At 28.3% G+C, this 14,884-nt stretch overlaps 1 protein-coding gene across 1 annotated transcript in view; it reads right to left on the bottom strand.

The window, feature by feature from the left end:
- The window catches only part of LOC149163121 (MADS-box protein SOC1-like), a 168,993-nt gene extending 161,009 nt beyond the window's left edge, over window positions 1-7,984 (bottom strand). The window contains exons 1-2 of the mRNA XM_089437543.1: window positions 7,753-7,984; window positions 3,453-3,534 (exon numbers count right to left, since the gene is read on the bottom strand). Coding sequence (XP_089293669.1) covers window positions 3,453-3,534; window positions 7,753-7,934 — 264 coding nt within the window. The 5' untranslated portion in view covers window positions 7,935-7,984. The remainder of the gene's footprint in view (window positions 1-3,452; window positions 3,535-7,752) is intronic.
- Between the last annotated feature and the right edge of the window lie 6,900 nt (window positions 7,985-14,884).

The raw sequence follows: 14,884 nt of genomic DNA, 5'->3' as shown, positions 1-14,884 counted from the left end.
TTAGTTCAGTATCAGAAGAAACTATCAGCTGTTTTATATTTTGAATAGATTATGTTTTACAAAGTTATTTGTATATTAAGTAGTTCTATAAAATATATAGTAATAATAGATAATGGAAAATTTAAGCAGCAAATAATTCTGTATTTTGGTTTGGATATGTTTTTACTCTGCATTTTGGTTTGGATATGTTTTGGTTATACTTTGTCAGGGTCACTTTTTATTAATAACCAAAATGGTTCATAAAAGATCAAATAAAATATTTCTATTTAAAGAATTAAAATTAAACTAAATTTATAATTGTAACAGCATTTTTCTGAAAAAATCACATAAGAGAGAATTTCTTTCGAACCAGCTAGTAGAATAGGATGGGGAACCCTAGATCTGGTTCTCCATCTTGTACTGAAGATGAACCACACTGGCTGGTTGGCTCTCTCTTATGTGATTCTTATGTGAATTTTTCAGATGTTACAATTATTATGGACCACAGAAGTCTAAATTCACAAATTTATAATATTTTTTTATATTTAAATGATGATAATAATAATAAAAAGAAAAAACAGTAGGTAACCCTCAAACTTGTTGTGACCAGTGTCTATGAATCAGTGAACTATGTCTATATCTCGAAAATTTAAGCAGCAAATAACTCTGTATTTTTGTTTGAACATGTTTTTACTCTGTATTTTGGTTTGGATATGTTTTGGTTGTACTTTGCCAGGTCACTTTTTATTAATAACCAAAATGGTTCATAAAAGATCAAATAAAATATTTTTATTTAAGGAATTAAAATTATAATAAATTTACAATTGTAACAGCACATAAGAGAGAATCTGGTCGAAGCTTTTCGAACCAGCGAGTGTGGTTCATCTTCAGGATAAGACAGGGAACCCTAGATCTGGTTCCCCATCTTGTATTGAAGATGAACCACACTGGCTAGTTCACTGGTTCCAAACTCATCGACCAGATTCTCTCTTATGTGATTTTTATGTGATTTTTTCCGAAAGATAATGTTACAATTATTATGGATCACAGAAGTCTAAATTCATAAATTTATAATATTTTTTATATTTAAATGATGATAATAATAATAAAAACAAAAAAAACAGTAGGTAACCCTCAAACTTCTTGTGACCAGTGTCTATGAATCAGTGAACTGTGTCCATATCTGTAAAAATACCTTAAAAGTGAAATGGTTATGTCTAGGAGTTTATAGCCAAATGCACAAACAGAAGATGCACAATTAGAAATAAGATTAGTGTGCAAATATTATGAACAATGACAAGTCCACACTTCCTATGTTTTTATTTTTAATTTTTCTTTATTGAAAATAGATTTATAGATTTATTTATGCATAAATAAATTACCCCACATAGATTATGCAATCTCAACAACTAAAATATGCATATGCATATTTTAGTGATAGTTGTAAATTTCTGATCCCAAAATTGGACAGAAAATATGCCCTTGGGAAATAAAAAACTTAGAACTTGAACTGCCTCAATATCTTCAGGATAAGACGGGGAACCCTAGATCTGGTTCCCCATCTTGTATTGAAGATGAACCACACTGGCTAGTTCACTGGTTCCAAACTCATCGACCAGATTCTCTCTTATGTGATTTTTATGTGATTTTTTCCGAAAGATAATGTTACAATTATTATGGATCACAGAAGTCTAAATTCATAAATTTATAATATTTTTTATATTTAAATGATGATAATAATAATAAAAACAAAAAAAACAGTAGGTAACCCTCAAACTTCTTGTGACCAGTGTCTATGAATCAGTGAACTGTGTCCATATCTGTAAAAATACCTTAAAAGTGAAATGGTTATGTCTAGGAGTTTATAGCCAAATGCACAAACAGAAGATGCACAATTAGAAATAAGATTAGTGTGCAAATATTATGAACAATGACAAGTCCACACTTCCTATGTTTTTATTTTTAATTTTTCTTTATTGAAAATAGATTTATAGATTTATTTATGCATAAATAAATTACCCCACATAGATTATGCAATCTCAACAACTAAAATATGCATATGCATATTTTAGTGATAGTTGTAAATTTCTGATCCCAAAATTGGACAGAAAATATGCCCTTGGGAAATAAAAAACTTAGAACTTGAACTGCCTCAATATCTTCAGGATAAGACGGGGAACCCTAGATCTGGTTCCCCATCTTGTATTGAAGATGAACCACACTGGCTAGTTCACTGGTTCCAAACTCATCGACCAGATTCTCTCTTATGTGATTTTTATGTGATTTTTTCCTAAAGATAATGTTACAATTATTATGGATCACAGAAGTCTAAATTCATAAATTTATAATATTTTTTATATTTAAATGATGATAATAATAATAAAAACAAAAAAAACAGTAGGTAACCCTCAAACTTCTTGTGACCAGTGTCTATGAATCAGTGAACTGTGTCCATATCTGTAAAAATACCTTAAAAGTGAAATGGTTATGTCTAGGAGTTTATAGCCAAATGCACAAACAGAAGATGCACAATTAGAAATAAGATTAGTGTGCAAATGTAACCCTCAAACTTCTTGTGACCAGTGTCTATGAATCAGTGAACTGTGTCCATATCTGTAAAAATACCTTAAAAGTGAAATGGTTATGTCTAGGAGTTTATAGCCAAATGCACAAACAGAAGATGCACAATTAGAAATAAGATTAGTGTGCAAATATTATGAACAATGACAAGTCCACACTTCCTATGTTTTTATTTTTAATTTTTCTTTATTGAAAATAGATTTATAGATTTATTTATGCATAAATAAATTACCCCACATAGATTATGCAATCTCAACAACTAAAATATGCATATGCATATTTTAGTGATAGTTGTAAATTTCTGATCCCAAAATTGGACAGAAAATATGCCCTTGGGAAATAAAAAACTTAGAACTTGAACTGCCTCAATATCTGTGAAGCTGTCTCTTGAATTGTAGAGTCCCTGGCCAAAGGGCCACAAATACATAAGAGGATCCATGATTAGACAGCAGATAAGTGTGTAAACATTATGAAATATCCATATTTTTTCATAAATAAATAATAATAATAATAATTTAAAAAGTAATAATAATCTAATTTTAAAACCATGATTAAATTTGTTAGGAGATAGAAAGACTATTTTTTCAAAAATTAAACTTTATCCTCCCTGGAATAAAAATGATCCTTTACACAAAAATTTGATTATTAAAAATTATGAAAATATACCTACTTTACTCTTTTATATTTAAACTTAGGGTATTTAAAAAAAAATGCATATCTTTAACTATTATATCTATTCAAATTGTAATACATATCTTTAACTATTAAAACTACTCAAATTGTACTAATCCTTTTGTATTATACCCATAAAAAAATATCCCATATTAAAATGCTTACTCCAAATATAACATAAAATTTATTAATTTAAAAAAATATATAATGATAAAACATACCTGAGTATTTTCTTCTCTAACTGTGTTATTCATACTATTTTCATCCGAATATTTTCGATATCTTTCCACTATTTTCTGCATGCTTCACGCAACACAAATAAAAATATCATTAATTTTTTATTCAAAGTCAACCTAAAACAATTATTAATAAATACCAGCCTAGCGTCAAGCCATACTGGATATTTTTAATCTTAATTAAAATACAATGATGCATTTCAAAATATATTTAATTTAGTTAGAAGTGTGAATTCTGATCTGAAAGGTAATTTAAACAAGCAAATTACCGTATCAATCTCCAACAAAATAATTGATATAGAAATCATGCCAAGCCTCCATTATCTTACATTTGAATGTCAAAATGCATTTCAAAATATATTTAATTTAGTTAGAAGTGTGAATTCTGATCTGAAAGGTAATTTAAACAAGCAAATTACCGTATCAATCTCCAACAAAATAATTGATATAGAAATCATGCCAAGCCTCCATTATCTTACATTTGAATGTCAAAAAATTTACTAGCGAAATCATGACAGTTTTCCATATAACAGCATATTTATATAAACATCTGCCTCAATTCAATATTTATTTTAAATCTCCTGAACGCACTCTACCAGACATGAATATATTGGTTTCGTTTTTCAGAGATTAAATGGAAGAGGTTAGATAATCAGTTGAAATTGGACTTTTTCTTTCTAACTTCACTGTTAATTACAAGTCTTTGAACATGCTAAGTTACATTTCTCTGAACAATCAGTTAGCTGTAGAGTCTTTTACCTGAAGATTGATTAACAAGTAATCAGTAAAAATTGATTTGACCTTTGAACTATATTCTTGTAATGACTACTTTGTGTTCTTGACTATTTAAAGGTTTCTCAGCACTTGTTCTATCATCATCAAAAGTTTTCAAGTTCCCGAGTCTGGGTGGATCGTCGCCTCTACATGTTGGATAAGCTAAACTTGTTTACACAATTTTCTTACGAAATTTTTTAATAATATAAACAAAAATGAATGTGTTATATATATAATTTAAGAAAAAAGTTTGCAGTTCCAGAATTTGGTCCTTATTATAGGGAAGTTAAAAATGACTTTGGTATGTTCATCGCATCACAGCCTCAAATCTGTATTGAAGTTAAAAAAAAATCAAATCTTTTGAGCTGAATTTTCTAATTAAAATATAAAGCTTAAAAAAAAAAAATTGTAGGTTCAAATCTGACTTCCAAATTCCAAATATAAAGGTGAATAACCAAAAACTATATCTCTCCTATATCATTTGATAATTATATATTAAAAAAAGTTAAATATAAAATATTATAAATAATCACAAATTAATCTTTAAGTAGATTAGATAAAAGTAGAAATAAATATGTTATATGTTTTTATATATGATCTATTTATATTTTTATTATTTTAATATTTTTTAAATTATTTATTTCTAAATTAATTGTAAGTTGTAGAAATAGTTTAAAATTAAGTTTTTTTTACCATGTTTCTCTTTCTGTTATATCAATATCTTGATCCAATTGCGAGAGAATAAAGGCAATTTATTTTCTAGTTTTTAATCTTAGATTTTATTATCTTTTTTTAGTTTGTGAAGTTGTGTATGATCTTCTAGGCTTGACCTGTGGCGACGAGACCCAGGGGCATCTAAGCAGTCAAAGTCACCTTGGGGCCACACCAGCTCTTAGCTGACTGGATTTTTAACATGTCTCATCCCCTAGCACACGGCACAACCACCTCCATGAAGTTCGATCATGGGTCACCTTGCTTACCAGGCCCATCCTCAACCAGTTGTGCTAGTAAGACTTTACAATAAAATTCTTATTCTTTGTATCATACTTTATTTCTTTATTGTTTTTTACTATTATAGTTACAATTTTCTTTTTATTGTTTTATCATATAATAATTTCATTTAAAATAATATAATAGTTTTTACAGTTAAGAAATGATATTTTAAGGTATGAGTTTTATGCTTTATTTTTATATGATAATAAAATTTAAAATGTCAATATACAAATTTTAATATGATGATGATGATTAACATCAGCTAAAACAAATATTAATAAAATAAAACTGGATAAAATTCATTTAAATTATTATTTTAATTAAAAATTCAAAATATAATAAATGAATTATTTCTTTTTAAATTATCATTTCAATTGAAAATTAATAATTTAAATGATTGTAAGTTAAAATTTGTTATTAAATATAACTCATTTTATTAAAAAATTCTATATAAAATTTAAGGTTTGTTTTTTTTTAATATTATTTATTTCATTTTAAGATTATAATAATTACATTTTATTTAACAAAATATTTAACATTATAATATAAATAAGTTATATAATTAGAATTAAAATTTCAAATTTTATTATTTTCAATTTAATTAGGGATTTAGAAAATAAATAAAAATAAGATTTTGATATTAAAACTAAACAAAGTTGTTTAAAAGGATTATTTTAGTAAATAAAATCTAATATACTTTATTAATTTATTATTAATATAATATGTGTTAAAGATCTAAATTTTACAATTTTTTCAGTGATTTTAAATATTGGATTATAATATTAAAAATTTTAATATTATTAATAACTATGATTGTTGAGAAATTTCTAAGATGGAAACTGTTGTAGCTTAATTAATTATATTATTTTACAGTGAACTAAATAGGTAAATTTTACAAAATTGATGAATTTTAGTAGTTTTTTTTGGGTTTTACCCAATTATTAGTTCTAAATAGTCACAGAAATTTTATGTAATCAATATTTTCTAATATGAAATATAAAGATATATATTTAAAGGAAAAAAAAATTATAACTAAAAATTCTAAATCCATGTCATCTTTTTTCTTATCCATGCTAAAATTTTGATTTGACTTAAACATATTTAATATATAAACATTAAAGAATATTTCACAACTTATAATAATAAAAAATATAATATAATATAATTCTCTAAATTAAAATAATTAAAAGAATTGTCATCAATAATAATGACACTGATGAGAAACTTAAATATTGTAATAAATAATAAATGATAATGATAGAATACCTATATTATTATAAAATATAATACATGACAGCCACTAAAAAATAGACTTAAGAATACTCATTTAAAAACAAAACAAAAAACAAAAAAAATGATTAAAATGAAAAGAAATTACAATTAAAAATACAATATTAGTGGAAAAGCCAAGATAAAAGTACAGTTGGATAAAATACTAAATTTTTATTGAATATGTTAAATAATTTATAAAATTGAAATGAGTTACATAAATTATAAAATTGATGAACGATTTTAGATCGACAATGAATAAGTGCTCTGTTAAGACATTCAGGTGAACATTCATCAGATTTTAGATTGACAATGAATAAGTGCTCTGTTAAGACATTCAGGTGAACATTCATCAGATTTTAGATTGATAATGAATAAGTGTTCTGTTAAAACATTCAGGTGAACTTTCATCAGATTTTAGATTGATAATGAAAATAAATATTTTGTTAAGACATTCCTCAATTCCTCATTTGAATCCCCTGTATATTAAGTAACAAAAAATAATATAAAATAAATAATTTTTAATTTTATAAAAATTAATATTGTTTTTATATAAAATAACTCAAATTTTTGAGTATTTATCATTATTGATAAACTCTCGAACCTAAAAAGTTGAGTTTATTAGGCAAACCATCTCTACCATATCATCTCCATGTTCGTTTGATCCACATTAATATCTTGGTCACGCTTTCATAACTTTGATAAAGTGGAGGTATAGAATTTTTAGAATTGGTGTTGGGCCTTTCCTATTTCAGGAGCCCTAATTCTGTTTGAAAGCTATAGTGGAGTCTAAGCATTACTTCAAAACGAATGAAACCCTTTGGAACATGACCCACATAACACCATAAATTTAAACTGCAAAATGTTTATTCGAGTACATAACAGTCAGAAACCCTACAATTCCAAAACCTGAGATAACAGCCATGGTTGTACCATTCAACAATCCACACCCAGACAGTTCAACACAGAACGCATTCATTTCTCTATGCAAATACGGTTTCCCAAAATCAGCTAGCCGACAAACGTACGCAAGCATAGAAAGAGAAATCAAACATTTCTAGCACAGAAAATCAGAAACCCATGAGCCTTCCAAAATCCAAATTAACAACCGGTTAATGTCATGACCTTTCAACACCCCACAACAACCAGAAAGTTATTAGCCAAAGCGGTTTTATTTCTCTGTGCAAATACCGCTTATGCAACAAAACAGCCATTGTAACCAGGACAGATACACATTGATTGTACACACCTGGGACTACCGAATTCATAGAGCTTCCCTCTCGGGGAGAAAACAATGAGTCCCACTTCGGCATCGCAGAGCACCGACAGCTCGTAAGCTTTCTTGAGCAAGCCGTTCCTGCGCTTAGAAAAAGTAACCTGTCTGCTAGTAGTGTTCTCGATCCTTTTCATCTGGGTCTTCCCCCGCACCATTCTTCTCCTCTCCTCTCCTTCGCCCTCAAAACAATCAATAACAGAGTCGCAATCGGACGAGATCTGGGAACGAGAACAAACGGCGAGTTTCCAACGAGAAGGGCTAAAATTGAGACGAAACAGAACCCAGAAGTTGGGACTTTGTAAACAGAGGGCCAAAAATAGTAATCACAGTAATTCCCTCCGCCCCTTAAGAATATTACTCCTTGATTACATGGGGAAAATACGATGCAAAACATGGATCTGCCTCTAATTAAACACTGGCTTGTGGTCCTAATTTGACTTGTGGTCCTAATTTGGTAGGTTTCCAGTACTCTTTTCTTTTTCTTTTTTCCGATTGTCTCACATTATCATGCCAACATGTGCTGCTCGTATAGGTCCTGGCGTAAAATGTAACGTTATGTACAAACACACCGTCGGAAATAACCTTGGCAAACAGAGATCAACCAATAAACTCCCGGTCACTCACATGATAACCCAAAAAAAAAAGTGTACGGCTTGCTTAAATTGGACATTAACCAATGTCGTCCTAACTCCTCAAACGCCGTCGTCATTTGCACGTCGTCCACGTGAGCAGAAGTACGAATTACTTAAAATGCATATATTCTCCCAATGTTCGTCTCATCAGCACGCTCAAAGGGTTGAATCTTTTAAACTCTTACTTTATCTCAGGCGTTTTCTTATTTTTTTAATATTTTGCTGGTAATTTCAGTACGACGAACTTGTAATTTTCTCCATCAATAAATGCAATCACTGGTTTATGAGATTTCTGAAACCATCCAGATACGTTGAAATTTTTTAAATAACCGTCCGGCATGACGCGTTTGGAAGGGTGCAGAACGTATTTTTGAGGGCCAAGTTATTTTTGAAAACGTTATTAATATTTTATCTAACAACCAACACCTTTCCACTTCAACCTGGAACATACACTCTAATAAGTCCATAATGATTTTATCAACCAATAAACTTTAATTTCGAATCTTGGCCTGGGAATTTCAAAATCTCAAAATATATCTGCTACAAAACATTGGAATTCGAACCAACTGCTGCTACGACACTTAATTTTGAAATCCGAAAAGCTTTCCTTATCAGATGTGACTTGCATTGAATTTTATCTTCATAAGTATAGGGACTCCTAGTTATTCTAGTCTTGCAGTTATTTCCATAATATTTGTAGAGTTGTATAATGCAGACAGCCAGAGGACTCTTAATATGGAAGACAACTATGTGAGTTTCGGCATAAGCCCATCATGGCAACTTCCCTATCTTCGAATAGATTATAAGTCTCGACCAGGGAAAATTGAGATATTCTTGTTTGTATACTTTGAGGAGGAGCTGCTTTTGAATTTGAGGCTGAGCTTTTATGATAAATAGACTCTTCCAACACTTTGAAGAGTAGAAACCACTGTGATAAATTTCTTTTTTAATGTATTTTGACTAATATTTATTAAAATAATTAATTTTTTTTATTAATTTAAAATTAGAAAAATATCATTTTCTATATTAATTTTATAAAAATATTAGTTTTGGTTTTAGTTTATTAATAAATATAATTATTATTATTTTGCTTTGTTTGCAGTGGATATGGAAAATTTAAATTTGGAAAAGCTTTTATTTTATATATAATTTAAATTTAGAAAAGTATTTTATTTATATATATGTATATATTAAAATTATTATTAATTATTTTAGTCTTTTTGGATTGGAATTAAGTATAGTATGTTTTAAAGAAATTGTAGTTTTGTATGGTTTAAATCACTTTTTTTTAATGTATAAATTAATTCAGTATGTTTAAAAATTTCTTCAATCTTAAATAATTAAAAATTGATAAATACAATTTTTTTTAAAAGTTTAGTGTTTTTTTTATGATGTTTTAGTTATTTACATTGGGGACAATCATCACTAGAAGCTATTCATAATGCAGGTTGACTTATTATGGTTATTCAAGAAAAACCACCGATGAGTCTCCATTTCACTCTTACCAAATGTGTCTTGGGCTATTAACCTATTTCCTTACATTCCATGAAATCAAATTCTTAGCCAAACAAAAGCAATTTTAAGACATACTCTAGAACTAAAAAGAAAATTGTCAACAATTCCAATTTATAAATACAATTCTTTTATAAAATTTGTAAGAAATGTGTATATATTTAACTATTACTGTCGTTTATGTTTTACTCTATCTATCACCAACCAAGTGTGTTACTTAAACACACACTTGTAATACTTTAAGTGGCTTAAGCATTCAAGTAAACAAAAATCTAATTTGTTAATTGTACAATTTGACCATCAAAATGAAATGAATCTAAAACATTACTGGAAACTATTTATTAACTTATTAAAATTAATAAATGTAGAAATGGTGTTAAAGAACTCAATTGTAAACATGAAAATAATGTAGATATCTTACCTTTTTTGGAAACTATTTTTGACAAAACCATCTAGAAATAGCCTTTCTTTGGCTCTTTTATGTTTTAGGAATTATTACAAATAGAAACTATAGACTTATAGATAACAATTTTGCATATTTTTATTCTTAGGCTTCACATTCTTAGTCTTTCTCTATTTTCTTTTCTGACATTAATATTGCAAGCTTTTGATTTTCCATTGGTAAATCTATTTAGGCCCCTTTTCACCTTTGATTGATTTGTTTTTTCTTGTTGATGCAGCTTGAGGTGCATGTGAGTGGACCATGCCAATTGAAGAGAACTCCAGAGTGAATTCGAATATGCACACACATAGAAAGAAAAACATATTTTTATTAAAGTAGGAATCAGGATACTTACACTTGCACAAAAACACCTATAGCCTAAGGAAAAAGAACCATGGAAAATGGATATGAGACCATTCAACAAAGGTTATTACCTAGTTTCCTTAAATATATGTCTACAAAACTAAGTGATCAATGAACATCTAGTGTACAGAGACTTTATATCAAATAATGTCATTCATATATGTGTGTGTGTGTGCCCACAAAACAACAAATTTGGCTTCGTTTGAAATGTCTTGTTCATGATGAGATCTCGTGAGATGCTCAATCTAGTATGATTGAATTCTCATAGGTGTCACCTAGAAGGGACAAGGGGCAGAAAACATATCTATTTCATACTCCTTAAAAGGAATGTCATTCATTAACTCACAATTCATTCATTTGATTAGGGTAAGTTGGATTAGAATCCAAGTCCAAATAGTTTCCTTGAAATCCAATGAATATGCTTCTATCTCTTATGAAAACAACATTAAAATTCCCACTTGAATGAAACAAACAATCTATCCATGAGTGTGCTAATGCATATCTAACCTACTTAGTTGAAAGAAAAAACCTGTTCCTTGTCATAATAAATTTGGACCACCATCTTTCTTGTTGCCACTTTCTCTCCCTGAGTGTATTAGCCACCCACCTTTATTGGATTATTTGGGGCAGAGGCCTATCACAGTGTCACTGACTCACCACTCACTTATGAAAGTTATCATATGTCACAATGTCATCTGTGGAATAAATGGAGTGTCACTTCGACTCCAATCTGCACCATATATCGAGTGTCTCAACATATCACTTAAAAGTTGTGAAAGATATGGCTCATGAAGAACCACATCTACCACCACTTATGAAATATTAAAAGACTTTAATACATTGTACTTTATTCACTACAAACTCTCTATGGTGGACCCCCACATTGATTCCATGTGATTATGATCGTGGAGAGGATGCATAAGATAGTCCATCTTATAGTTTTACTTTGTTGGTCATCTTATATGTCCCATAAGATCTCCTTGGTAATATCTCAAATATACAAATGATATAGCATGTATGAGTAAGGGACATTTGATTTCAGAATTATGGAGATTTTATTGTGAGCGTTCGATACAACATTACTTTTGAAGGGCAAAATTTTAAACATAAAGTTTCTTAAAGAGCAACATAAAGACCTAAACGTCAGGAAAAAAATGTATGATGGGTAAAGAGGAATCCAATCCAAATTCCAACCCTGTGAATCGTCATCAATAAAATTGTGAAATCACCCTACAATATGGAAAAATAATAAACACTAAAAACCAGAAAAAAATATATATATTTTAGTTACTTGTAAAACAACCTTATTTAGAATTTCACAATTTAACTGAACACAGATTAAAAACAAACACAGTTTAAAATTTTCTCAAGATTCTTTGAGATTTCAAACTGATTGAGAAATCCTCAAAACACTTCCAATATAGAAAAACTATATTATTAAAATCATACCAATAACCCAACTAACTTACTAAAACTTAAAATAAAAGATTGAATAGATGTAATCATTTTAAATCTCTTTATCAGAGGCCATCGTTTAACTAAATACGGATGGACTGGAATGGATGTAAAGACTATTATAGTTTTCGCGATTCGTGTTTCATTTCTTTCCAGAAATATTTGCGTGTATTTGTTTTCTCTCTGAGAATGATATTTTATAATATAACTAGTGAATTTGGTCGTCAGGGAGTACTGCGAGCGGTGACGTTTCTGGTCTACTTTATGTCGTTATCGTGAGGAGAAAATGGACGGTGATGTTTTAAATGGGCCATACAATTCAATATTGGGTGGACCTTAAGACCATAAGATGCTATTTTTCACTTTAGTGGGGTTATTAAAATTGAGGGGTGAACATTAATAAAAAGTACAAACAACATTTAAAATTGGGGGGTGAACATTAATAAAAAGTACAAACAACATTTATGTTTCTATTTCTATTTCTATTCAACTCATTCTTGTCCATTCATTACTATATATTAGTATGATGACAAAGCAGAACGTTACATAATTAGTATCTCTCATGAACTTTTTTATGGGTCTTTTCGTTTATCTTAAAAGTGGAAAATTCAAATATGATTAGAATCTTGGAAGACCATGTGGACATGTCCTTTGGTTGATCTCAAAAGTTGAAAACTCAAATTATTTTATTAAAATAATATTAAGGTAAATTTATATGTTGTTTTTATATTATTTTATAAAGAAGTGCATGTGGACGTGTCCTTTTGTTGATCTTAAAAGTTGAAAATTCAAATTATTTTATTAAAATAATATTAAGGTAACTTTATATGTTGTTTTTATATTATTTTATAAAGATTATAACTATTTAATAAAATTTATATTTTAATTATAATTATTTTATAATTTGTATATTAAAAAATATTATTTATTTTTTAATTTATTAAAAAATTAATTATAATGGAGTAATTTATGATTTTATGTATGGAATTTAAAGTTTTTTTTGTAAAATGATCCTATAAGATATTGATTGTTTTATGCATATTATTTAAAGCTAAAACCATCTCTTAGTCTTGCAATAAGACTTACTAATAGCTTATTTGGTGGACCGTTCACTCTTTACATTGATGGTTTACAAGTGAGATAGGTTTTACTTTCTTTAAACAAATATTTTATTATAATTTTATTTGATATAAGTTTTTCCTTATTCACATGGATTTAAAAGATTTTTAAATAAAATAAAAAATTTATATTAATATAAATTTATTTAATTTATAATGTTTTAATATTATTTAGGTTGAGATGATATTTTTGGTGTTGAAGTATAGCTTAAAATGACTTTAAATTGAAATGGTATTTTTGGTATACTTAGTATTGGTTAGAGTTTATTTTTTTTAAATATGAAGAAATTTATTAATCACACTGCATTTATAAGTATTTCTTAAGAATAAAAATTCCCCCTTACAAGCTACTAATCAACTATTTATAGTAATTAAGTTTTATTTACCTGCAATAGTATTATTATCCAAAACTATTTTAAAATTGTAAAAAAAAATAGATAAATTTTAAATTTTATTAAAAAAATATTATAAATTTTTCTATGTGTTAAGAAAAAAAATTATTATTAAATCTCATTTTTGTACACATTATATACTTTTATGATATTTAAATATAAAATCCAAATACTAAAATAATTGGAATAAATAAGTTAGTGATTTTACATAGATAAAATATTTAAATAAGTCATTTTATATAGATAGATGAATATTTATAATTTTAAATAAGAAATTAGTATAACATGATTTAATTCCTATGTTTATATTATTATTTTTTTATTAAAACTTTTTAAAAAAGCAATCAATATATGTAATTATCTCTAAGGTGCATTATATTTTTATTCTTTGGGTTATCACTCTTATGTGGAACATCAAATCACTATGATAGAAGTTGAGTCCTTTTTTTCTTTTACTTTTAAGTATCTTCTTATACTTGTCTTTGTCATTATAACTAAGGTTTTGTGTCCCTTATGGTTATGCGTTTGTGATATGTAGTGGAGACTTGTTATTAAATGACAATGATGGTCAGTGGCTAATCATGGTGTTCTAGGGAGCGTTTTGGCTATCTTACTCTTCAAATTTCTTCAATGTTCCATATGCCTCAGATGGTAGGATGGTGGGTTTGTGATGGTGGTCCAAGGGGATCACCTAGTCCATTCCTTCTTCTCCCAGCTAGTAGGGAACAACCCTTTGATGATTTGGTTTGGATGGATATACCACGAGATCTGGAAAATGCCTTTTCTGAACCCATATTGTTTATTTAATCAGATCATGCAAGTGTAGTCCCATTTCTCATATCCTTTTGGGTCAAAATCTTAGATTTATGCACTTACAACCCTTGCAACTCTCTACATGGCACCAATCTACTAGGAAAACTCACCCATTCACATCGATCTAGGTTGGGTGGAAGAAACAACGAGATGGAACGGGGGGGATTTTAGATTTTCATCATCTTTAAATGATAATTCTTTCCTTTTTTCGGTCACGAATTTGAACTCAATGACAAAGTTGTAGTAGCGTATAGAGAATCAGTTTGGTTTTCCTGCAAATACACAGTGTCTTCTTTATGAAGGAAAGCAACTCTAGGATCTATCTTAGGTGAAGGATTACTGCATTTGAACAAACTACACCATAATCTTGAACATGAC

The sequence above is a fragment of the Pinus tabuliformis genome, chromosome 5_2 (assembly GCF_031772625.1).
Source record: "Pinus tabuliformis cultivar Carrire ecotype Pingquan chromosome 5_2, CPIR1, whole genome shotgun sequence".
Taxonomy (NCBI): Eukaryota; Viridiplantae; Streptophyta; class Pinopsida; order Pinales; family Pinaceae; genus Pinus; species Pinus tabuliformis.
This window is presented reverse-complemented; position numbering and strand designations above follow the sequence as displayed.